This window comes from Puma concolor, chromosome E4 (assembly GCF_028749965.1).
Source record: "Puma concolor isolate L17-30 chromosome E4, mPumCon1.1.hap2, whole genome shotgun sequence".
Lineage (NCBI taxonomy): Eukaryota > Metazoa > Chordata > Mammalia > Carnivora > Felidae > Puma > Puma concolor.
Window position 1 is genome coordinate 1,800,508 of NC_141683.1, and position 23,153 is coordinate 1,823,660.

General features: G+C 57.9%; 1 protein-coding gene across 8 annotated transcripts in view; it reads right to left on the reverse strand.

Moving 5' to 3' along the window:
- The window catches only part of ARHGEF2 (Rho/Rac guanine nucleotide exchange factor 2), a 45,264-nt gene that overhangs the window by 12,741 nt on the left and 9,370 nt on the right, over nt 1-23,153 (reverse strand). For 2 of the 8 annotated variants that reach the window (XM_086693578.1, XM_086693577.1), the window contains exons 4-12: nt 17,037-17,154; nt 16,412-16,451; nt 15,169-15,262; nt 4,322-4,466; nt 2,198-2,265; nt 1,818-1,881; nt 1,202-1,331; nt 875-984; nt 614-760 (exon numbers count right to left, since the gene is read on the reverse strand). In XM_086693578.1, coding sequence (XP_086549704.1) covers nt 614-760; nt 875-984; nt 1,202-1,331; nt 1,818-1,881; nt 2,198-2,265; nt 4,322-4,466; nt 15,169-15,262; nt 16,412-16,451; nt 17,037-17,154 — 916 coding nt within the window. The other 6 variants (XM_086693582.1, XM_086693584.1, XM_086693579.1 and 3 more) reach the window with 6 other exon arrangements.

The following is a 23,153-nucleotide window of genomic DNA, read 5'->3' on the forward strand; positions in this document are numbered from 1 at the left end:
GGGTCTGGGGGGGGCAGTGGGTTAGCAGGGTCGGGGGGACTGGCAGGGTCTGGGGGTGGCTGGCAGGGTCTGGGGGGGCGGTGGGCTAGCAGGGCTGGAGGGGGGCTGGCAGGGTCGGCGGGGCTGGCAGGGTCGGGGGGCTGGCAGGGTCTGGGGGGGCTAGCAGGGTCTGGGGGGCTGGCAGGGTCTGGGGGTGGCTGGCAGGGTCTGGGGGTGGCTGGCAAGGTCTGGGGGTGGCTGGCAGGGTCAGGGGGCTAGCAGGGTCAGGGGGCTGGCAGGGTCGGGGGGCTGGCAAGGTCTGGGGTGGCTGGCAGGGTCTGGGGGGGCAGTGGGCTAGCCGGGTCTAGGGGGGCTAGCAGGGTCAGGGGGCTGGCAGGGTCGGGGGGCTGGCAGGGTCTGGGGGTGGCTAATAGGGTATGGGGGGCTAGCAGGGTCTGGGGGGGCTGGCAGGGTCTGGGGGGGCTAGCAAGGTCGGGGGGTGGCTGGCAGGGTAAGGGGGGGCTGGCAGGGTCGAGGGGCTGACAGGGTCTGGGGGGGGCTGGCAGGGTCAGGGGGCTGGCAGGGGGAAGGACAGATAAGAGGCCCGGTCAAGGTCAAGGAGGAGGAGGCTCACCATAGATGACGTCCTGCTGTTTCATCACCTCCTTCTTCTGCTGCTGCAAGAAGCTGCTGTCCACGGCTAGGCTCCAGGAGTCGGCCGCAAAGTCCCTCTCGTCCGTCTCAAAATCACTCATCAGCTCACTGTAGATCACCTCTGCACCTGGATGCCAGCGGGGCCCGCGACTCAGAGCCTGATGCTCCTCCCCGGGTCCGGGCCCCTGAGACCCTTCCCGCCTGGCCACCCGCAGGCCTCCCGGGCCAAGCGCTCGCTCACCTTCATCGATGAGGGACTCCACGGACAGGGCCCTGTTCCGCATGTTGAGGGAGTCTGTGGACTGGGACAGGATTCGGCGCAGCCCCAGGGGGGACTCGTCACTGAAGTGTCTGACGGAAGAGGGTCTGTGTCACCTAGACTCGGGCAAGAGAGCCCTCCCCAGGTGGGGAACTGAGGCTGGGGTCTGAGGGGCACTCACCCTGAGTCCTCCTCCTTCCCTGTCCATCTACAGTTCTGAACCTAGGGCGGGAAGGGCCCCGCAGGCTTCCTGCTCCCCACTGCCACTCTCTGCCCGCCTGGCTGTCCCCTCCCCGAGCAGAGGCTCACCCAGCGATGTTGGTGGTGGAGACGCTCTTGGCTAAAGACAGGGAGGAGCGGCCGCGGCGAGAGCCGAGCAGAGACTGCCGGAAGCTGTCGGAGGGGTAGATGGCGGAGCTCGGCCGCTCCCGGGGGGCGGCTGGAGGGGAGACCGAGCAGGTGTCAAAGCTGCAGCTTCCCCGGGCCCAGGCCTCCCAGGCTCCTCTCCCACCCTCAGCCCTGCCCCCAGTCAAGGAAGGATCACAGCGGTGCCAGCTTACACGTGTGCAGTAACATCTGTCTTGTCTCATTTCTTCCCCCAAACAAGCCTATGAGCAAACTGAAGCTCAGAAAGGTTAACAGACTTGTCCAGGGCGACTCGGCTGGTGGCCGAGTGGGGACTCAGACTCTGGTGTTTCTGACTAAGCACCTGCTCCTTCTGTTACACCAGAGCCGTCTGAACCGGCTCGTGACAGCTGCCTCCGACACCCCCAGGGCAGCGTCCATGCTCGAGAGGCCAGCCAACCCGGGGCCCTCACCCCCATCTAAATTCTGCCCCGACAGCCCCAGCATCCACTTCCAATCAAGGGGGCAGCGGAGCCGGGGTACTCTGGGGAGGGGCCGCCTGCGTGCCCTCACGACTCACTCTTACTGCGCAGTGAAACAGACTGGAGGGCAGTGCTGTTCTTTAGTAAGGCAGCTTTCTGTTGCTGTGGGACAGAGCAAAAGAGAGACACCGAGGACAGCCGTCACCAAGGGTCACCCCCACAGGCACGGGCAGGCGCTGGGCGGCTGACCCCTTGGGAGAAGGCCGGCAGCACGGTCAAGGGCACAGGGCGGCTGAGCCCAGCACTAGGGGGCCGTGCCCAGAGCAGGAGGCTGGCCGCACGGGGCCCGAGGCCTGGGGCTCACGGTGTGGACCGCCCCACGGCGAGGAGAGGGGTGGAGGAACACAGGGTAAGGAATGAAGGAAGAGGCACGCTCACTACCCTCTCCCCCAGCCCGCTGCCCTCCCGGCCGTCTCACCTTCTGCTTGACCTTGGTGCAGTTGGCGAGGGTGTCTTTACAGCGGTTGTGGATAGTCACATTGCAGGCTGGGGGGGTGGGGTGGGGTAGAGAGGGTGAAGGGAGGGCCGGGTGGTACGGGAGGGGACGCACCCACACGCAGACACCCGTCTCCCCCTGGCCACGCACTCTGAGACTCCCCTCGTCCCCGACCTCTCAGCCACTACCACACCCGTCCCTCCTCTCCCCTCCCCTCCGCCTCCCCCTTCCTTCCAGCAGGAAATCGGGTGAGGGGGCGGAGGGGGCCGCCGCAACTAAGCAATCCCGACTCAAAGGTGATCTGAGGGGTGGACCAGAGGGAAGGAGGGGTTATGGCTGCCAGAGCTGAGCTCAAGGAGCACAGGGGTGGCTGAGAGTGGCAGATGGCAGAGGACGCCCACGGGACAGGAGAAGGCACGGAGCAGCTGGGTGGGGGCCAGGGGCAGGGGGGCGGCCAGCGTCCCCGGAGCGCCCAGCATGTGGTCCGCATTTACTTGATCCTAACAACCCTTTGGGGCAGATTCAATTATCCTCATTTCATAGACGAGGAGCCTGCCTCCCGCAGAGGTCAAGTCGCCTGCCAGAGGTCAGCCCCCCAGTGGCAGAGCCGGGATTGAAACCCTGGTCGTGTTCTTTCCGATGAACCACATGTTCACCCACCAACTGTAGCCAGGCCTAAGCACTCCGCAGGCGAGTGGAGCCGGTGCTGGAGCGGGGACAGGCTCTGCCCGGTCCCTCTCCAAAGCCCGTCGGCCCTCCCCACCGCTCGGCTCTGACTCCTGCCTGCCCCTTCCAGGCCCGGGGCCTGTCCCCCACCCAGGGCCGACCCACAGCCCCCACACTCCACCTGCTCCTCTCCCATCACCCACCCTGCCATGGGGTAAAAGAGGAGGAAAGGAAAGGAAGAGTGGCCTGGCCTTGGCAGTGAGGCTGTCCCTGTCCCCAACACGCCTCAGCCCTCTGCCCTCTCCCGCTTCCTCCGCCTTGTCCAACACAGGAAACTCTGCCGACTCCTTCAGACAATACCCAGCCCCAGGCTCACTTCCACAAATACAAGGCCAGCAGGGTGGGGTGGAGGGGAGGGCGGGAGGGGGCTGGGGCTGCCCCACTCCCCCGGAGCTCCCTTCTTCTACCCCCAGCACCCAGTGTCTCTGGATCAAACCTCCGCTCTCCACCTGCTCTCAAAATAGCACTTGCTGCCTGCCTCCCCGGTTCCCCTGGCAACAAGCTTCCCGATGGGGACCTCTGTCAGGCCTCTGCGGGGTCTAGACTGGGGTTCCCTCCTCGCCCTCCTCACTCTACGTCGGGGACTGAGGAAGCGGGGAGGCCTCACTGGTTCTTCCAGGGGCTCCTGCCCCCATTCCACGGGGGCTGAGAGGCTAGAGCCCCGGTCCTGCCGTGGCAGCAGGGGAAGATCTCAGAGGCGCTGCAGCCAGAGGCCGCTCTGCTGTACACTGGGGGGAGCAGGAGCCTTCTGGGCGGGCGCGCAGGCGTGCGGGGAAGGACGGCACCCGCCTTATACCTCCTGCTTGCAGGGCAACCCTCAGATGCGGGCGAAGGTCAGGACTTCGACCTCTACCCCCCACACACACATCCCTGCTCTTCTCCCTCTTTCTATCAGTCACACCAGAAATTTGAGACGGATGGTCCTGATCCTGTCCTCTGCTTCAAACTGCAGAGGCTAAAAAAATTTCAGGCTCCACCCAGTCGATAGAAAGGGAGGAGCAAAAAGGGACCCTGATGCCCTGAATGTCCAGTCCTGCCCAGGAAGACCGGCAGGACCAGGTGCAAGGCCCAGCCGGCCACCCGGCTCCCCTCACCGCCCCCCGCCCCCAGGACATTCCTGATCCTTCTCCAAGTAGTCCCCCTAACCCTCAGCAGCTGCTCGGGGAGCCAGGGGACACCCAGCGGACAACAGCTGCAAAGGGAGCCACCGGCCTCCCCTCCCCCGTGCCCCCGGCCACCATCCCTCGCAGGGAGGGAAGGGAAGCAAGGGAAGCACTGGGCCCGGCTGGGACTCCGGGAGAGTGACCCTGTGCATCCAGGGCAGAAAGGACGGAGGGCAAGGCTGGGGTCAGAGCGACATCCAGGGTGCAAATGACTCACTTGGACAGATGAGGGCTTCCTTGGCCGTGATGCTTTTGTTGCAGGCATAGCACATGGTCATGCCCGACACGGAGATGGTGGTGAAGAGGTGCCCGTTGGTGTAGCGGGCGTCCTTGGCTTCCTTCATCTTCTCCTTCTCGCGGGTCTGCGGAAGGGGCGAGAGACGGGAAGTGAGGCCGGGAGACAGCCGGCGCCCGAGGCGTCCAGAGACAGGCAGGTCGAGGCAGGTCGAGGGAGCAGAGCCCGCGTGGGGCTGCCGGAGACATAGCGCTTCCCACGGGAGGGTCCACCGCGGGGTCAGCGGCAGCCGTCGGGAGCGACCGGCCTCGACCTTGCCGGCCCCCCGGCCTACCTGGCCCCTGCGGCTGGGCTGCCTCCGGTGGCCGCTCATCTCCCCGGCTCCAGCCCCTGCGTCCTCACCGCACCTCCCAGCCCTGCTGCACTCGCCCCCGGGCTGCTGTGCGCTCTCCTGCGAGCGGGGAAGATGCGCAGAGGAGGGAGAGCGGGCGAAGCAGAGGGTGCCAGCTCACCAGCGCGTTCCAATCCATGGGAGTTAGCTGCTCTGATAACCATGACAACGGGTGTCGCGGGCTAGGCAGTCACGGTGGGGGGCAGGAGAGCCCCTTCTCAGATTGGCTGGAGGGCAGAATGCCTCCACTGTCGCCCCCACCCAGAGGTCAGGACCCCACTCGAGGGTCCCCGTGGGAGGCCAGAGCCTGGTCACTCCTCCTCCCTGGGCTCTTTGAGGAAGGAAACTCAGCCCACGGGTCTCCTTCCTTCCGGCAGGAAGCCGGACTTTTATTCCTCATGCTGCCCTCCAAAACCTAGGCTAGTGCCCGAGGCCACTGCCCACTCCCATCCCGAGCCCCTTCTGGCTCCACCCTCCACCCTCCGGCCACGACACCGGTCTTCCGGCTCCGGCAACACGGGGCACAGAGTACCTTCCTTGGGGTCCCGGAGGCTGGCATCCCTGTCCCGGCCTTCCCTCCCCCTGCAGCCCCAGCCTCTGCAGGTCAAGTCTCCTCTCCTCTGCCCCTCAAGTCCCTAAGCTTCCCCAAGAGCCCGAGACGGTGGGAAAATGCGCTGCCTTTCTTCCTGCCTGTTCCAGGACCTTCCCCAGTGGTCACCTCAGACCCCTGGAGTCCCTGTACAGAGAGGGTAGCACACAGGACAGGGGCTGGCAAGATCCGCCCCACCCGCCCCGCCAGATTTCCAAGCTCTCAGGAACCAGAGTGGGGCTCAGATTGCTGAAGCTGAGGGCAGGCGACCTAAAGTGGAGGACACTGCCCAGGGCCTTGGGACAGAGGATGGAAAGCCAGGGGACAGCCCTTGGCCTGGGCCCTCTCGGCCCCTGCACACAGCAGCTGGGAGGCTGGGGGGGAACCACACCGCGCTGGTGTGGGGCTGGTGCTCCGGGCTCGGGACAGAAAAGGGAAGTGTGTAGGAGCTGAGTCAACAGCACAGTGGCCACAGTGCCTAAGGCCTCTGGGGTCCAGGGTCCTCCCCTCACCCCCGACTCACGCTCCAGGTCTGTAAGCCAACAAGCACAGCCTGGGGGTCTCAGGGTCTGTTCCCCACTTCCGATCACCCACTTTCCCCCCTCCTCCTCCTCTTCCCATTTCCTCCTCTCCTCCCTCCTCCGGGTCATCTCCCCACCCCCAGCCTTCCCCACCCCCCCCACCCCCCCCACCGCCCTGCTCCCAGGCCTGGTTAGGGAAGCTGACTCCTGTGGTCCTGGCCTCCAATTTTCTACGCTGGTACCTACCCATCTGGACCTCTAGAAAATTCTCCCTTTGGGCTAACTTCACCTGTCTTGCCCCAAATTATAGCTCCTTAGAAGATCAAATCCTCCTCGGAATCACAACCGCATAGGACCTCAAAGACCAAGTGCCTGCATCTCTCCCCTTGCCGCACACCCTCTCTCCCCTGCACTCCTGGCCTCCTCTAGGACACCGATGAGAAGTCTGAACGCTCACTGGGCTTGAACTGAAAGCAGCAAACCAGCAAACATGAAAACCACACGGGAAAAACCACATCTGGAAGGGGTAGCGGGGCGGGTCCACCCCGTGCAAGTCCCCTCCCCACCCCCTGCGCCCTCCGCCACCTGGAGGCTCCCCCTGTACAGAGGCAGGGGAGGGAGGGCGAGGACGCGCAGCCAGAGCACAGGGCTTCTGGGCCCTTCCCTGCCTGCCATCGACGCCCCACAGAGGACCCAGCCCCTCTGCTCCCCACACTCACCCTCTCTCCGAGGGGCCCCCTCTGTAGGTGAGCCAGCAGCGGGCAGCAGCCACAGCAGCACATCCCACCTCGGGCAGCTAGCGGCCCTGGCACCGCCTAGTGCTATTGTCCTGGCCCAGCCTGTGCCCGCCCCAGGGCTCGGCCAGGGGGACGGAAGGACCCAGGACCCACCACTGGGGGGAGGCTGTCCCTGAGACACAGTGAGTGGTGCCCGCCTCTCCATCCTACTCTTTTCCAGGTATTCTGAGGACGGTCCCGCTGGGCTCCAACCCACCCGCAGGACAGCCTGTGGGGCGAGCACTGGGCCACGACCCCTGATCTACACTGGCCGCGCCGAACGTGCAGAAGCCCTTGCTTCGGGGCTCAGTCCTCCGACTGGTCAGCCCTGCTCATCCGCCCCACGGAAGCCTGGCATCGGGAGGCAGGGAGGAAGGCGCACTGGGTCGGTCCCCCGGCTCGGCGGCCTGTCCAACAGGCACTGGGCGCACATTTGCAAGGGAAGGGAGGACGATTGCGAGGAGGGACGGCGGACACTGAGGCCCGGGGTCCAGCAGCACCCTCACCCCGCTCCGGGGACCCCTCAGTCCTCACTGGAGCACCCACCCTTCTTTCTACTCCACTTCCTTTGAGCCTAGACCCTGAGGGTTTCCTCTGGGGGCCCGGAGAGGCCGACCCAAAGCTCCCCTCCGTTGTCCCTCCAGATCGTGGTCACTTGGGGGCAAGAAAGGCGAGGGGACGAGGGCAGTGTCCCCGTCTTCCCCCTTCTCCCCACTGTGCCTCCCTCGGCGGCGAAATGAGGAAAATGGTGCCGTGTGTGAGGAAGGCACTGGGAGCTGGGCTCCCTGGTGGGCAGCAGTGGGTGGCAGAGCCCCCCAGGCAGGTGGGCGCCTCTCCCAGCAAGGCCCCGGCGCTGATTCTTCCACCGGGCGTCCACGCCGCGACCTCCGGGGCACTCATGTGGTGCTCAGAGCCACAGCCCCTTCCTCAAGATGGTGAGGCCCCCGCAGGGTGACCAGAAGGCACCCGAGGGTCCCGCTGGGATCCAAGTCACCTGCGGCTCGGCGCCTGACCAGCCGGGGCGCAGAGTCATAGGCTGTGGAGTGCACGGGGTCGTGGGGATGGGGGCTTTGGGCTGGGAAATGAGCAGACAGAGGGTGCCTGGCCACAGGACTGAGAGGAAGGCCAGGCTCTGCTCCTTTGTGAGCTTCCCGGCGACAAGATAAAGGCAGCAGCCCGAGGAGAAGGTGGCCAAAGCCGGAAACATAACACAGAAAGACATCACCGGACACACAAAGGCACTTAATAAATGCTTGCTCGATGAATGAGAATGACACGCCAGACAACGGGGGCGGAGGGGGCACACTGGCGGAGCAGCAGAGGGGCGCTAAGGGCCATAGGGAATAAAATCAGGCCGGGGACCCTGCAACTCAGGCCTCCTGGACCCCAGCCTGCCCCCTGCCCGGCCACACCTGTCAGGTCAGGAGAGAGACAGCAGAGGGGAGGGCGGGGGGGAGAGGCAAACAGACGGGCATTTGTGCAGGCGAACAATAGCCGTGCCAGGACTCCCTGCCCTCCTGGCACAGGGCAGGCCGGCTGGGCTGGGAGGGGGCAGCTGCTGCCTGCACCCCCTCCCCCAAGACACACAAACAAACCCAGGAGGGTCCAGCCAGCTTCCCTCAGCCATATCTCTCACCAGCTCCAGGAGCCCTGGCCAATCTGCTCACTCAGGCTACTAGACGGCCCTCAAACCAGAGACGGAAGCTAAAAATGGAACTACTTCCAGAAAGCTCGAGCCCCCTAATCTGGTGACCGCGGCTCAAGACAGTAACCCAAAGCATCTGGGGACAGACAGCCACACACGCACACACACACACACACACACACACACACACACACACACACACACACTCAACACAGGTCACACGCTTGCATGGGACTCACACATTCAGATCTGTCCCCTCCAGGATCCAAGGTCGGTTCCAGGGAAGCCAGGACTGAGCTCAGGCCCCTCTCTCTGTCCTTTGCTGAGCCCAGCCGGCCCTTCCCCAGGCACCAGCAACCCCTGCAGCAGTGACTTCCCTTCCTCGGCTCGGTCCTGAACCTCCATGACCCTAGAACCTCTTCCTTTGCCCCTAAAAGCTTCAACCTCCCCGGGACCCTCAGTTCCTGCAAAACTTCCTTACAAAACTGCCAGCCAGCCGGGTCAGCCCCTCCCTGCTCACCCAGCCCTCCTCCCCGGGCCCAGCTCCTCTCCCAGTCCATCCTGCACACAAAGCCAGCCACCTCTCCTTACCCAGAACAAAGAAATCGCCTCTCCCTCTCTCCCACTCCACCTGCCCCACACACGCCAATGCTGGGGGCCTGGAGACTCCAAGGGAACCCCAGCCTCCAGGGCCGTCCTGGAGGCCCCTGCTGGCCCCTAGACAGGAAAGGACCCTTTGTTCTGACACACGAAGGTTAGGATTTGGGTGGGGGAAGAGCAGGGGGCCAGAGGGAAAGGGGCCTGTGGGGTCTGGAGCCAGGGAAGGTAGGAAGTAGAAAGAATGGGGAGTGGGGAGCAAGGGGTGACGGGAACAGACACGTGGGGAGGGGCCGCAGTCAGCCTCTGTGAAGCTGGGAGGAACAGGGTCTTCTCCCTCACAGTTTCTCCTTCTCTGAGAAGTCCCGGGTGTCAGGCAGGGAAGGGGGCAGGGGTGTGGGCTCAGGGCTTGGTCTGACCCATCCCTCCACATAGGTGGCAGGGGAGACCATCTTCCTCAAATAATCTCATTTCCAGCAGGGCCCCTCTACTTCCCACCACAGTATAAAAAGAAAGGAGACAGCTGGTGCGCTGGGGGAGGGGGAAGAGGGGATCCAGGGTTTGTTGGCCAAGCACCAACTCCCCCCTTCTGTAACCACAGCTTTCCGGAGGCGGCCCTCCCCTTCCGACCAACCCAAACCGACAACCACCCTCCTCCTGCGGCGCTCTGCCCTCAGATCCACCCACTCAGTCCCCCCCCAAGCCCCCACTCCCCAAACCACAGCAGGCCCCAGGACAGAAGGCGCCCCAGTCCCCCCGCTACTAGAAAGACCAAGGCATGAGGACCCAGGTATCTGGCCCCCCAGCTCTTTCCGATGAAGAAGGACTCCAGTATCTACCCTTCCAGAGGCCCTGTCTACACCCCTCTCCAGGTCTGCCCCCCACGGCTCCCTCTTGGCTTTCCTTTTTAGGGTGGAACCAAATTTCCGTGGTTTCAAAAAAACCTCTCCGCCCCCCTTTGGCTCTACTCCAGGGTCTCAGCTCAAACGGTTGAAAAATAAACAGACACTCAGGGCTGGGGCCTGGCCGGGCCGGGGTTGAGCAGAGCCCGTCTGCCACCCCACGGCTCCAGCACACTTCCTGTCCTAGGCTCTGCTAAAATCCCCAGTTGCCTTCCTGTTGGCAGAATCTCATCCCGGCCCCCCGAAGGGAAAGTTCCAGGATGGAACCTCTCCCAACTTAGCCCGGAGACAGGTAGCCAGGCTAGGAGTTAGGAGGAGTGTGGGAGGGCTTTCCACCATTTTCCAGGGCTCCCAGAGGGCACTGCCCCCTTGCTGCAAGCACCGTGGGGGTGATGGGCACTGGCGGCAGAGGGAAGCCAGAGATTAAACCAGCTATTGGCGGGGGCCTGGCCCTCCTGATAATGGGTACAGTGCGGGCGACCTGGCTGCTGGGAGGCGCTGTCTGCATGCCACGGGCTGCCGGCTCTAACCTGTTCACGGACACCTCATTTCCCGGGGTCTGGGGTGTGCAGAGGTCATGGCCTTGGAGAGTGGGCCTGGCTACAAAGACAGGGATAAAGGATACTTGGGAAGGAGCGAGGGCCAAGGATAATTATACCCCAGACTCTGGAAATGGAAGGTGAATGGGTCCCAGGATGAAGAGTGAAGGAAGGGCTAGGGAGAGGAGGGAGGAGGGGCGACAGGGGCACAGAGCCGGCCAGCCGGTCACCCTCGGGGTTTCACGCAGGGAGAACAGGGGGCTTGGAAGCTGGCGGGTCACACAGGGACGGCGACCCGAGGCCCTGTGTGTCCAGAAACAGGTGTGCCCAGGGCCCCGGAGGACGGAGGAAAGGATCCCAACTACACAAAGACCTCTGCTCCCGGCGCCTGAGGGTGATGGCTCCTGGGGGGAAGTACGCCGTCCCGACCCCAGCCACCCGCCTACCAGAGGGGAGAAGTGAATCACAGCTGGAAAGTCCATCTGCGGGGGGAGGAGGGGCTGACTTTTGTCTGGGGGGTGGGGGGGCGGCGGCGCGGGCGGGAGGAACCGGGAAACCACCCCTCCAGGCCCCTGCGCCGGATGGCGGGGACAAAGGGGGATGAGCACGCCGGCGACCGCGGGGCGCAGGGGCCCCCGGGCCGAGGGGAGCCCCGCCGACACGCGCACCTCCCTCCTCCCGCGCGGTCCCTTCCCGGAGCAACTTTCTTCCGGGCGGTCGGGCCGGGAGGGGGTGGGGGTGGGGGGCGGCGCGGGACGCCCCCCGGGGCCCGGCGCTCCCTCCCGGCCCCGCCGCCCCGCGCCCCCAGAGCCCACCTTGCTCGCCAGCTCCCGGCTCCGCTCGGTCCGCGCGCGCGTGAGCGACTCGATCCGAGACATGGTCGGGGCGGCGGCGGCGGCGGGCGGTCCCGGGACAGGAAGGCGGCTCGCGCGCGCGGCCCCGCGCAGTTCCTCAAACGCGAGCCTCCCCGCGGGCCGGGGGCGGGGGCCGCCGGGCCGGGCCCGGGGCGCTGGCCGCCGCTCGCCCCGCCGGCCCTGCGCGCCCTGCCCGCGCCCTGCCCGCGCCGACCTCTACCCGGGAGCCCCGCGGCCCCCCGCCCCGCGCGCTCTGCAGGGAGCCCCGCCGCCCGCGCCGCCAGGCCCCGCGCGCCGCTGGGGGCAGGGCAGGGGGAGGGCGGGGGAAGCGAGGGGAAGCGAGAGGCCGGTCTTTACCGGGCGTGGAGGCGAGGGTGCGCGCCCGAGGACTCTCCCGCGAGCCCCCAGCCCCGCCCCGCCCCGCCCCGCCCCGAGCGGCGGCCGCCCCCGGCCCCGCCCCCGGCCCGAGCCCCGCCCCGGCCCCGCCCCCGGCCCGGGCGCGGGCCCCGCCCCCTCTCGGGAGGCCGGGGAAGTCCTTCCTGGTGTCTAACCCCGCTTCCCTCCGTTGGCTGTTAGGCCGGAGCCGAAAGGCTGGACACCGGCCCGCCCCCGCTCCGGGGGGCACTCAGGGCCTGGCCAGTCTCCCCACAAGCGGCGGCGTGCAGTGGGGCATTGTTTCGGGGCCCTCTGCCGCAGCCTGAGCCACCCTCCACCTTTGCCGAGTTTCCTGCTGCTGCAAACTTCCTCCCCCAATCTAACTATAATCCTTCACACTGCAGTTCATTTCTGCCTCTCAGGCTCTCGCATTTCTCTGCAGAGCCTTGGGGCAGAGCATCCTGTGTCTGCACGGTCCTGCCTGCAAAAAGTGTAGGGGAAGGAGGGAGAGGAGGCCCAACCCAGATGCCGCAGCTCCCGGCCCGGCTCAGAGGCAGCTCCAGCCAGTGTTTCCAGCCCAGCTCAGCACTCCCCTTAGGTGCCAATTTTAGCCTCTGCCACTATTTTGGGCTTCGCTGCCTCACCACTGGCTGAGCCCGTTGGGCTCCTCACCCCCAGCACCACCTCCACACTGCTCCCCTAGCCTCCCTCCTGCCTAACAACTCTTTCATCACCTCCTTCCTCACCCATTCCACTGTTTAAGAATCCATGTACCGCAAAGACCAGAAAACAGGAGAGGGGATAAGCCCATTTCAGGCCGGATGGAAATTAGAAAGCAAAAAGGACTTTCCCAGGGCCAGGAGGCAGGCTGGTTCCCCCAGGCTTGCACCTGCGGGGAAGACCTTATGGGAAGGCCCTAGGAACTCCCCCAAACCAGAAATCCTGGCCCAGAACCCCAGACTTGACCTCCCCACAGTGAGCAGGCAGGGCTGAGGAATGTACTAAATATAAAAACAGAACAGACAACCAGAAGCCAGAATCTTGGCCTGGTGGCTCCACCCACTGGGGGCCCAGAGACCAGGGGTGGGCCAGGACCTGAACTTTTCTCCCAGGCCTAGGGTGGGAGAGTGCCACAAGCAAAGGGTGGACTCTTAAAGGGCCACACTGTAGTGTGGGCACCCAGTGGGCGGAGCCATGAGGCCAGGACCCGAATCGCAGGGTTTGAGGGAACTCTCAGGCCGGCCTCAGACTCAGGTCTCTGTGAAGGAAGCAGACCTAAGGCTCCAGCCCTTTTCTGCCTCCACCCCCATCTTCAGTGAGCTCTGTGTCCCAGCCCGGCCCTCGCTCAATGCCCACCTCTTCCGCTTAGGAGATGAGTGGCCAGGAAGGGGGTTTGGGAGTGGGTACGGGAAACCCGTCTACCTTGAGGAACAGCTGGGCTTTTAGAGAGCTAAGCCTGCTGCCTGACTTAATTTTCATCTTATGCATCCCGGGAACACTTCCAAAACCAAACCCTTGCGTCGTCATCTCCCTATCCCCGCCCCACTCGTATCCACTGATACTTCCCGTTATTTTCAGAAATTATTTTTTAGATACCCCATAACAAAAGGCAACCCGAATTTCTGCCAGAACCTAAAAGTAGCCACCACCAGAGCCCGAAACTCTTGACCTTGGGATCGTGAGTTCAAGCCCCACATTTGGTGTGGAGATTACTTTAAAATAAGAATCGTCAGGGGTGGCTCAGTCGGTTAAGCATCCAGCTTCGGCTCAGGTCACGACCTCACAGTTCGTGGGTTCCGGCCCCGTGTCAGGCTCTGTGCCGACAGCTCAGAGCCTGGAGCCTGCTTTGGATTCTGTGTCTCCCTCTCTCTCTGCCCTTCCCCCACTCACACTCTGTCTCTTCTGTCTCTCTCAACATTAAAAAACAGTTTTTTAATAAAATAAAAGAGAAATGAAAATCTTTTTACAAAGCAACAACAAAAAAGCTTTGGGTCTGCAATACCGCCCTGCCTCCTGGTAACCGTAGGATCTCGGGGAAGTAATTGAGCCGCTGCGTTCGTTGTCTTGTCTACAAAATGGAGATTAAAATACTTCTCTTTGTCAGAGTGCTATGAAAATGAAATGGGATGACCTCTGGAAAAGTGTTTTGTCCACCTCGATGACTCTAGTCAAATAGGAAGGAATAAGCCACTTCCTCTCTCCAGCCCCGCCCCCTGATGTTGACCTGCCAGGCGCAGTCCCGAGCTGGGAGGAGGGGAAGGGGTTTAGTGAGGCAGGCACACGCACTCGTGAGTGTGGAAGAGCGCTGGGCCGGAGACCCTGGTGGGGAAGGGCGAGTCTGGCCAGACGCTGACTCGCTCGGGCTCTTTCCCGCTGCCTATCCGGGTCCCACGCTGCCCACACCCCCCTTCACCTGGTTACTTTACTTCTCACCGAACTTGGGCCAAGGGTGGGCAAACGCAGAAGACCCCTGGGGATCGGGATGCCCCCCACTCCGGGCAGCACAGACTCCCCCTGCGGGGAAAGAAGGCAGCTCCCCCAGCACACTCTCCTACCCTGAGCTAAGAGAGCTCCTGAGGACGCTGGCCGGAGACCCCAGGTCCCTGGAGAGCTAAGTCCCCCGTGGGAGAAAAGAAGCCTCACTGCCCCACTGCCCTCCCCACCCCCCGGCTTTAAGATTCCAGCCGCTCCTGCTCAGACTGCCTGGTCCCCTGCCTCAACCCCCACCCCCACCCCCTCCGGCCTGTGGTGAGAGGGTGCTAACCAGCGGGTTTCTCCTCTGCCTGACCCGTTGGAAGGCCAAAAGGCTGGCGGGGGAGCAAGCCCGGCCCGGCCCCGGGGGGGCGAGGGGTGAGAATCCCGGGGCTCTTCCAGGTGAATATGGAGGTTTTCTCTGCAGTCTTTCTCCATGCTCAGCAGCCGCCCCAGGTTGGAAGGTGCATGCACACTTGGGGAGGCCCCGGGAGGGAAAGGGGGGTGCTCATTCTGCCAGGAAATGGAGAACGCGGAAAGGCATTGGAGCAGCAGCCAGAGCTCCTGGTCTCGCAGCGCCGGGGTCGGTAATAAGGGACCCGGGAGGATAGTTTCACCTTCCCGGGGTCAGAACTGGACGTGGCCCTACACGCGTGGCTGTGCGTGCGTTTCCACAACGTCTACTTTCCTGGTTCCCACGCTGCCTGGGGTCTAACTGCAACTCCGGCAGCTGCTGCACCCACCCATACAATTCCGAGTGGAAAGGCACTTTGCAAACCCTTATAGACGCTCCGAAGAAGTAAAAAGTAGGGCCGTAATTATGATCATTATCCTTCTTCCCCAGTGGTTCCGATCCCTGCTGCCCACCTCTCAGCCACGTGAGGCCGGAAGAGAGGTAGGGCTCAGCCACTCTTCCCCTCTCCCAGCTGTCCACAGCTGGCTGCGGAGCTGGAGGCAGGGGGGCAGGGGGGCGCAGAGGAAAGGTGACCCTCCCCCCATGCAGGGAGGGAGTCTGGGAGAAATACCACGTGCTTCCTCCAAGCCTGAACCATTGCCCTGGGCGTCTGTCTCCCGGGGAAGCTGGGGACAGAGCAGAAGGTGGGGTGCAGAGGAGGGGAACTGAGGAGGGCAGGGGGGCCAGGCCTCCTGCTTCCCCGCTGACTCCTACCTTGGCCTTTCCGGTCATGCCCAGGAGGAAACTGAGGGTCCGGCGCAGGGGGGAGTCCGCCCAGGTACCTGAGCCCCCTTCCAGGTGGCTACAGCTGCACAGAGAAAAAGGAGAGGTGAAGGGCTGGAGGCTGAGCTGGAAAAGAAAAGCAAGATGTTCCCGGAGAGATGGTGGACGGAGGCGCCATGCCCGGAGGGGAGAAAGGAGGTCCGAGAAAGGACTGAGAAAGCCCCTCGCCCCACCCCCACCTCCCGGATGTGCACGGCTGCTGCCCAGGCACCTCAGTGTGTGAGGAAAACTCCAGGCTCCTCCCAGATAAGTGCAGACCCTCCCCCTTCCTACCTAACTCAGGCCCGGCCTCTGCCGGCACTGCTTCCCGACCAAAGCTGCGGGGTGAGGGCCCCCCAGTGGGGCATGTTCCCCTCAAAACACAAGAGCCCTGTGTACGACCCTCTCTGCTGTGTGGAAAGGGCCTCTGGGCCCAAAGCCAATAAGGAGTGGATTTCCTGGGATTTCATCAGCCCCATCCCATGAGCTAATCCCAAACCCAGAGCCAGGAGGATGTGTCAGCTAGAGATTTTCAGGGTCACAAATCAGAGCTTGGCATCTTAAAGGGCCCTGGCTAGCTCATCCAGCCGCACTGTCTGGGAGGGCCCGGCCGCTCTAACCAGGCTTCAGCTGCAGGGGCCAAATAAACAGGTGCCGATTTTGTGTGCTGATTTTTCTGGGCACCGAAATCTCCCAGGCTCCCGCAGCTCCAGGGCTGGGCCTCAGCCCCTGCCCTCCCACCCAGGGCTCCACAGCCCCTGCCCAGCTCTCCGTAGAGCCACTCCCCTCTGGTTATGATCTGAACCTCCAAGTCTGATGCATGGGGTCCTTAGTCACCGTGTCTCCCTAAGACTGTCCAGTAGCTGATCTGCCCACCCCCCTTCCTGGCCTTGACAACTCCCTCTCTTCTCTTCATCTGACCGCCTGGGGTCTGGATACTACTTTCCTTTCCCTAATTGCTTCACTCTCCCATGAGGCTACTGGGAGCCCTGTAACCCTCCCTGGCCACTGAATGAGGAGAGGGTGAATTCTGTAAAGCTCGGGGACAGGGCCTTTTGGAGGCCTAGGATCAGAAATGTTAAAGGGAGCGATGTTTCAGGAAGCAGAGACCCTTGGTGCTACAAGATCCGTGGACCAGTCCCACTGCCCCTCTTCCATCGGGGCCTCTGAAGGGCTCTGGGTCTCCCAAACTCACCTTCGGCTGAGGTCAGTGGAGGAGGGCTGGCATAAATTCCCTGCCAACACAAAAGGAGACGAGAAGTGTCCGGCTAAAGCCAGACAAAGACGCCCGGGGCTGCCTCCCCCACCCCCTCCACCTGGATCAGGTTCCCATGCTGCAGGTGCATGTGACTGGCACTGGAGTGGGGGGGGGTGTGTCTGAGCGGCGCAGAGCTGAAGAACTGAGAGGCCAGGGAGCAGAGCACGGGACCCTGTAGAGCAGGGGGTGGGAGCCTGAGTCTCAGCTCCGTCTCTGCAGAACCTAATGGAGACAGCAGAGGTCTCGCACTGAGCCTCCAGTGCCTCATCTTGAGGACAAGGTACATGGCAGGTAACTGCCCTTCATCTCCTGTGACGGGGAGGGGGGGCAGGGGAGGGGGACTGGAGAGCCGCACTCTGTCCTATGTCCTCCTTCATTGGAAGGAGAGTTCTGAATTCAGACCTCTCATTTGAATAGAGGCATGTTGGTGTTTCCAAGGGTGTGTGGTTAAGCAGAACCCAGGACACCCAGACTCTAAACAGCTGGCGGTGGGCGGTGAGGGACGGTGGTGAGACAGACAGGGGAAGGGGCCACCACTGCCTTGCCTCCCACCTCCACTCACCAGCCGGGTCGGAACAGCCCAAGAGACAACTGATGCCACTCATGGACGCAGACTTGGAAAGCATGCCCGTGGCCGAGCGGTCCAAAGGGCCAACGGATGGATGACAGCAGCTCTGACCCTAGAATCGCATCAAGAACCCTCACTCAAAGTCAGGCCTCACCCCTCCCGCTCCCCGTGCTCTTCTTCCCTGTCCTCCACACCTGCCACGTTCCACCTGAAATCCTTGGGAAGTTAATCCCACTGTTCGGCGTTCAGCACTCTGCTGCAATTCGAGCCCAAAGCAGGAAACGTCTTAGAAAAAATTTACACTGAAGGGTTTCCAGAGATGACAGACTCAAACTATGGAGGCCAGGCAGGTAATAAAAACAAACAAACAAAATGAAATGAAACAATAGAGACAGTCTGGATTTAAGACAAAAGGGAGTAGGAATATTCATGAACCACACACCCAACAATTAGGAAATAAATATTTTTCTCAAGCCTATACGAAGCACTTCAAAAACTGGCCACATATCAGGCCAGAAGGCAAATTATTTTTTTATTTTTTTAATGTTTATTTATTTTTGAGAGAGAAAGAAACAGAGCGTGCGTGGGGGAGGGGCAGAGAGAGAGGGAGACCCAAAATCCGAACCAGGCTCCAGGCTCTGAGCTGTCAGCACAGAGCCTGACGCGGGGCCCGAACCCATGAACCCTGAGATCATGACCTGAGCCAAAGTCGGACACTTAACTGACTGAGCCACCCGGGCGCCCCAGAAGGCAAGTTTTAACACATTTCAAATAATCTGTATCATAGAGATCATAAGAAACAAGCCAGAAATCCCCTTCCAGTGGATCGGATGAGGGATCTGAGATGTATTCACATATCAAAATACTAACCAAAAGTGAAAATGGGGGCGCCTGGGTGGCTCAGTCAGTTGAGCGTCTGGCTTTGGCTCAGGTCATGGTCTCGAAGTTCCTGAGTTCAAGCCCCACATTGGGCTCTGTGCTAACAAAGAGCTCAGAGCCTGGAGCCTGCTTCAGATTCTGTGTCTCTCTCTCTCTCCCCCTCCCCTGCTCATGCTCTGCCTCTCTCTGTCTCTCAAAAATAAATAAATGTTAACAAAAATTTTTTTAATAAATAAAACTTTAACAAAAATGAAAATGAACAAACCACAGCCCACCCTACAATATGGATGAATCTCACAAACATAATATTGAGTGAAAGAATCAAGAACACAAAATGTATATGCTGTATGGTTATACTCATAAAGTTTAAAATAAGCAAAACTAGTTAATATTGTTTAGACTTGCATATAAAGGGGGTAAATCTATTAGGAAAATTGAGCTTAAAAGTAAAGTGGGGTGCCTGGCTGGCTCATTTGGTGGAGTGTGGGACTGTTGATCTTGAGGTCATGAGTTCGAGCCCCATGTTGGGTGCAGAGATTACTTAAACATAAAATCTTAAAAAAAAAAAGAGTCAAGAAAGTGGTCATCTCTGACGGGAAAAAGAGGGCTATGGATGCAGAGGGACACAAGGACCATGTAGGTTTTAGTGACACTCTAGTGTTTCTTGTGTAAGCTGGGTGGTTACGTGGCTATTTGCTTCCTAATGGTTCATTACATTCTACAGGTAAGTTTTATTTTTTATTTTTGCTATATATTTGTTCTGTCTCAAAAATGTTTTCAGTTTTAAAAAGTCTCTATAGATTTACAAAATTTAAAACACTCTTCTAAATAGACTTACTGGACAAACAAGAAAGAAATCATAATGGAAATTTAAAGATAGTTTATGACATGCTATATTTAATGAAAATACCAAAGAGCTACAGCACAAAACTTGTGGGAGATGGCCAAGGTGGTATTTCAAGGATAATTTATAGCCTTATTTGAAAAAAAAATTGTAAAATAAATGAACTATGCCCACTTTTTAAAAAAAAATTTTTTTAACGTTTATTTATTTTTGAGACAGAGAGAGACAGAGCATGAACGGGGGAGGGGCAGAGAGAGAGGGAGACACAGAATCGGAAGCAGGCTCCACGTTCTGAGCCATCAGCCCAGAGCCCGACGCGGGGCTCGAACCCACGGACCGCGAGATCGTGACCTGAGCTGAAGTCGGTCGCTTAACCGACCGAGCCACCCAGGCGCCCCAAACTATGCCCACTTTAAAATTGGAAAAGGAACAACAGAACAAACTCAAAGAAAACAGGAAAGATATAATAAAGATAAAACAGACATCAGGGCCCCTGGCTGACCTAGTCAGTAGAGCATTTGACTCAGGATCTTGGGGTGGTAAGTTTGAGCCTCAGGCGGGATGGACAGATTAGTTTAAAAATTTAAAACTTAAGGGGCACCTGGGTGGTTCAGTTAGTTAAGCGTCTGACTTCAGCTCAGGTCACGATCTCACGGTTGGTGGGTTTGAGCCCCATGTCGGGCTCTGTGTTGACAGCTCAGAGCCTGGAGCCTGCTTCGGATTCTGTGTTTCCCTCTCTCTGTGCCCCTTCCTTGCTAGTCCTCTGTTTCTCTCTCTCAAAAATAAATAAAAACATTAAAATAAATAATTAATTAATTAATTAATTAAAAAATAAAAATCAGGAATCACTGGAGCAATAAACATAAAATAGGATCAATAAAAGCCAAGAGTTGTTTTTAGGAACAGGTAAATAAAACAGACAAGGCTGCAGAAGAGTGATGGACAGAGGGCAGGCATGAATTGAGGGAGAATGGGAGAATAGCGATGGCAGTGCAGTGACTGGAAAGGCAGGAGAAGGCTGCCCACGACTTGCTGGCAGCAATTTGGAAGATGCAAGCAAGACAGGAAAATTCCTTTTAAAAAAATGTGTGTGTTTGTATCTATATCTATATCCATATAACTCACCAAAACTGAATCTAGAAGAAATAGAAAGTCTGAATAGTCCTATTAAAGAAATGGAATTGGTAGTCAATCTTTCTCTAAGTAAAACACACTGAGCCAAACAGTTTTATAGGCAAGGGACGGGTGTCTCGAGGAATAGGTCACTGAAATCTTATGCAATCTTCCAAAGAATAGAAACGAAAACCCTCCAACTCTTTCTCTAATGCAAATATAACCTTAATTCTTAAACTGCACACAGGCAGTCTGACAAAGGGAGATTTGGGGCCAATCTCTCTTATCAACATAAGTACAAAAATCCCAAACAAAATATTAGCAAACTGAAGTCGATTTTAAATGGGTACAAATTGTGGGGTACCTGGGTGGCTCAGTTGGTTAAGCGTCCAACTTCAGTTCAGGTCATGATCTCACAGTTCATGGGTTCGAGCCCCACATGGGGCTCTGCATTGACAGCTTGGAGCCTGGAGACTTCTTTGGATTCTGCGTCTCCCTCTCTCTCTGCCCCTCCCCTCCTCATGTTCTGTCTCTCTCTCAAAAAAAATTAAACATTAAAATAAATAAATAAATATACAAACAAACAAACATTTTTTAAAAAGGAATAGGAGGGGTGCCTGGGTGGCTTAGTCAGTTAATCATGCAACTCTTGATTTCAGCTCAGCATGATCTCACTGTTCATGAATTTGAGCCCCACATCGGGCTCTGTGCTGACAGCTTGGAGCCTGGAGCTTTGGATTCTGTGTCTCCCTCTCTTTCTGCCCCTCCCCTGCTCACACTCTTTCTCTCTCTCTCAAAAATAAATAAAACATTAAAAAATATTTTTAAAGAATGAGATACCTCTAAGACACCCACCAGAATGACTAAAATTTAAAACTTGAAAACAGAAGTATAATATACCTAAGAATAAACCTATATCCACAAGATCTACACAGAAAAAAATGATATTGCAGAGGTGTACTATTTTCATGGATAGGAAGAAGCAATTTTGTACAGATGTCAACTTTTCCTAAATTACTCTCTAGATTCATTGCAACTCCAATTAAAATCTTAAACACTTTTTTAAATGTTCATTTGTTTTTGAGAGAGAGAGAGAAAGAGCGTGAGCAAGGGAAGGTCAGAGAGAGAGAGGGAGACAGAGGATCCGAAATGGGTTCTACTCTGAGAGTGGAAAGCCTGATGTGGGGTTCCAACTCATGAACCGTGAGATCATGACCTGAGCTGTAGTCAGAAGCTTAACCAAGTGAGCCACCCAGGCACCCATTAAACATGTTTTAATGCATGTTTTGCATACATGTTATGCTTCAATAATTTTTTTTTTTTTAATTAAGAAATTTGGGGCAGGGGTACCTGGATGGTTCAGTTGATTAAGTGTCTGACTCTTGATTTCAGCTCAGGTCATGATCCCACAGTTCGTGAGTTTGAGCCCTGCATTGGGCTCTACTCTGACAGTGTGGAGCCTGCTTGGGATTCTCTCTCTCTCTCTCTCTCCCTCTCTCTCTGCCCCTCTCTGCCTCTCTCTCTTTCAAAATAAATAAATAAACTTTTTAAAAAATTTAAAAAGCAAACACAAGAAATTCAGGAGTGCCTGGCTGTTTCTGTCTGTGGAATGTGTGACTCTTGATCTCAGGCCTGTAAGTTCGAGCCCCATGTTGGGTATGGAGATTACTTAAAAATACAGTCTTTAAAAAATGAATAAATAAAATATAAAAATTAAGAAATTCTGTTTATGTAAAGTCACCATGGGAGAAGGAAAAGACAAACCACTTTTCTCCATTTTGTGAAAAGTTCATTGTAACACCTATCACGACAAAGGATAGACAAAAGACAGGGGAGGAATTTGGGCAAAAGACAGGAAGAGGAATTTCACAGAAGAGGAAAGACAACAGTCCTGCATACATATGAAAAGATGCTCAATCGCATTTGTAATAAAGATAATTCAAATGAATACCTCAATGAGATTTGTAACCACTAGACTGGCAAAATTAAGAAGTCTGATGACGGGGCGCCTGGGTGGCTCAGTCGGTTAAGCGTCCGACTTCAGCTCAGGTCACGATCTCGCGGTCCGTGAGTTCGAGCCCCGCGTCAGGCTCTGGGCTGATGGCTCAGAGCCTGAAGCCTGCTTCCCATTCTGTGTCCCCCCCTCTCTCTGCCCCTCCCCTGTTCATGCTCTGTCTCTCTCTGTCTCAAAAATAAATAAATGTAAAAAAAAAAAAAAAAAAAAAAAAAAAAAAAAGAAGTCTGATGACTCCGAATGTTGGAAGTGATTTGGTTCAACAGGAACTCTCCGTTACTGCTGATGGAGGTGGTAACAGTCTGCTATGACCTCATAAGAATGGACAGGCACTCTGTGACCTAACAATGCCACTCCAAGGTCTACACCCTGGAGAAACTCTTACAAATGTGCACCGAAGAGAGATAAAAGGATGTTCATAGTGACACTCTTCATGGTAGCAAAGAGTGGACATGATCTGAACGTTCATCAACAGAAGAATGGGATAACAGAGGTCTAACCATCCGCAGCACATCCATAAAAATTAGAAACAGAATGGTGAATGAACGTGCAAGTTACAGGCAACTGTGTACAATATGACATCATTGTTTTTAAACTCAGTCACAAAAAACGTATTATTTAGGTAATGTATATATTTGTATTAAAACTGTAAAAATGTAAATGAGTGATAAAAGTCAAGACAGTGATTATCTCTGGGGGTGGGGCAGGCAAGGGGGTAATAGGAGAGGAGAGAACTACACGGTGAAGACACCCCAGGCATTGGTGGTGTAAGCTAGGTCTTGAGATGGGTAGCTGATTTATTGGGCATTCAATTTCAAACATCATATTTAAAAGGCCAAGGCGGAGGGGGGTGCCTGGCTGGCTCAGTTAGTGGAGATACAGCCCTTGATCTCAAGGTTGCAAGTTCAAGTACCACACCGAGCATGGAGTGCATTAAAAAAAAAAAAAAAATCCGGATCTTAAACTGTTGGCTCTGTGATGGCCAAACAGAGTAAGTTCCGGAACTGGAATGGGCTCACACACCATCAGTCTACACCCTGAGGGCCGGCCTGATGAGTCTCAGGCCTTTTTTGGCTGTGGACCTTGGTGGAGTTTATACTCACTTGTTCTGGAGGGAGAAACAAACAGGCCAACATGTAGACAGGGAGAGATTTAGGAGAGTGCTTAAAGATGAGAAGAGAGAGGAAGCAGAGCAGGAAGGTAGGAAGGAGAAAACACAGCAGAGAAAGGGGGGAGGGAACGCCTCACGGGAAGGGGCAGG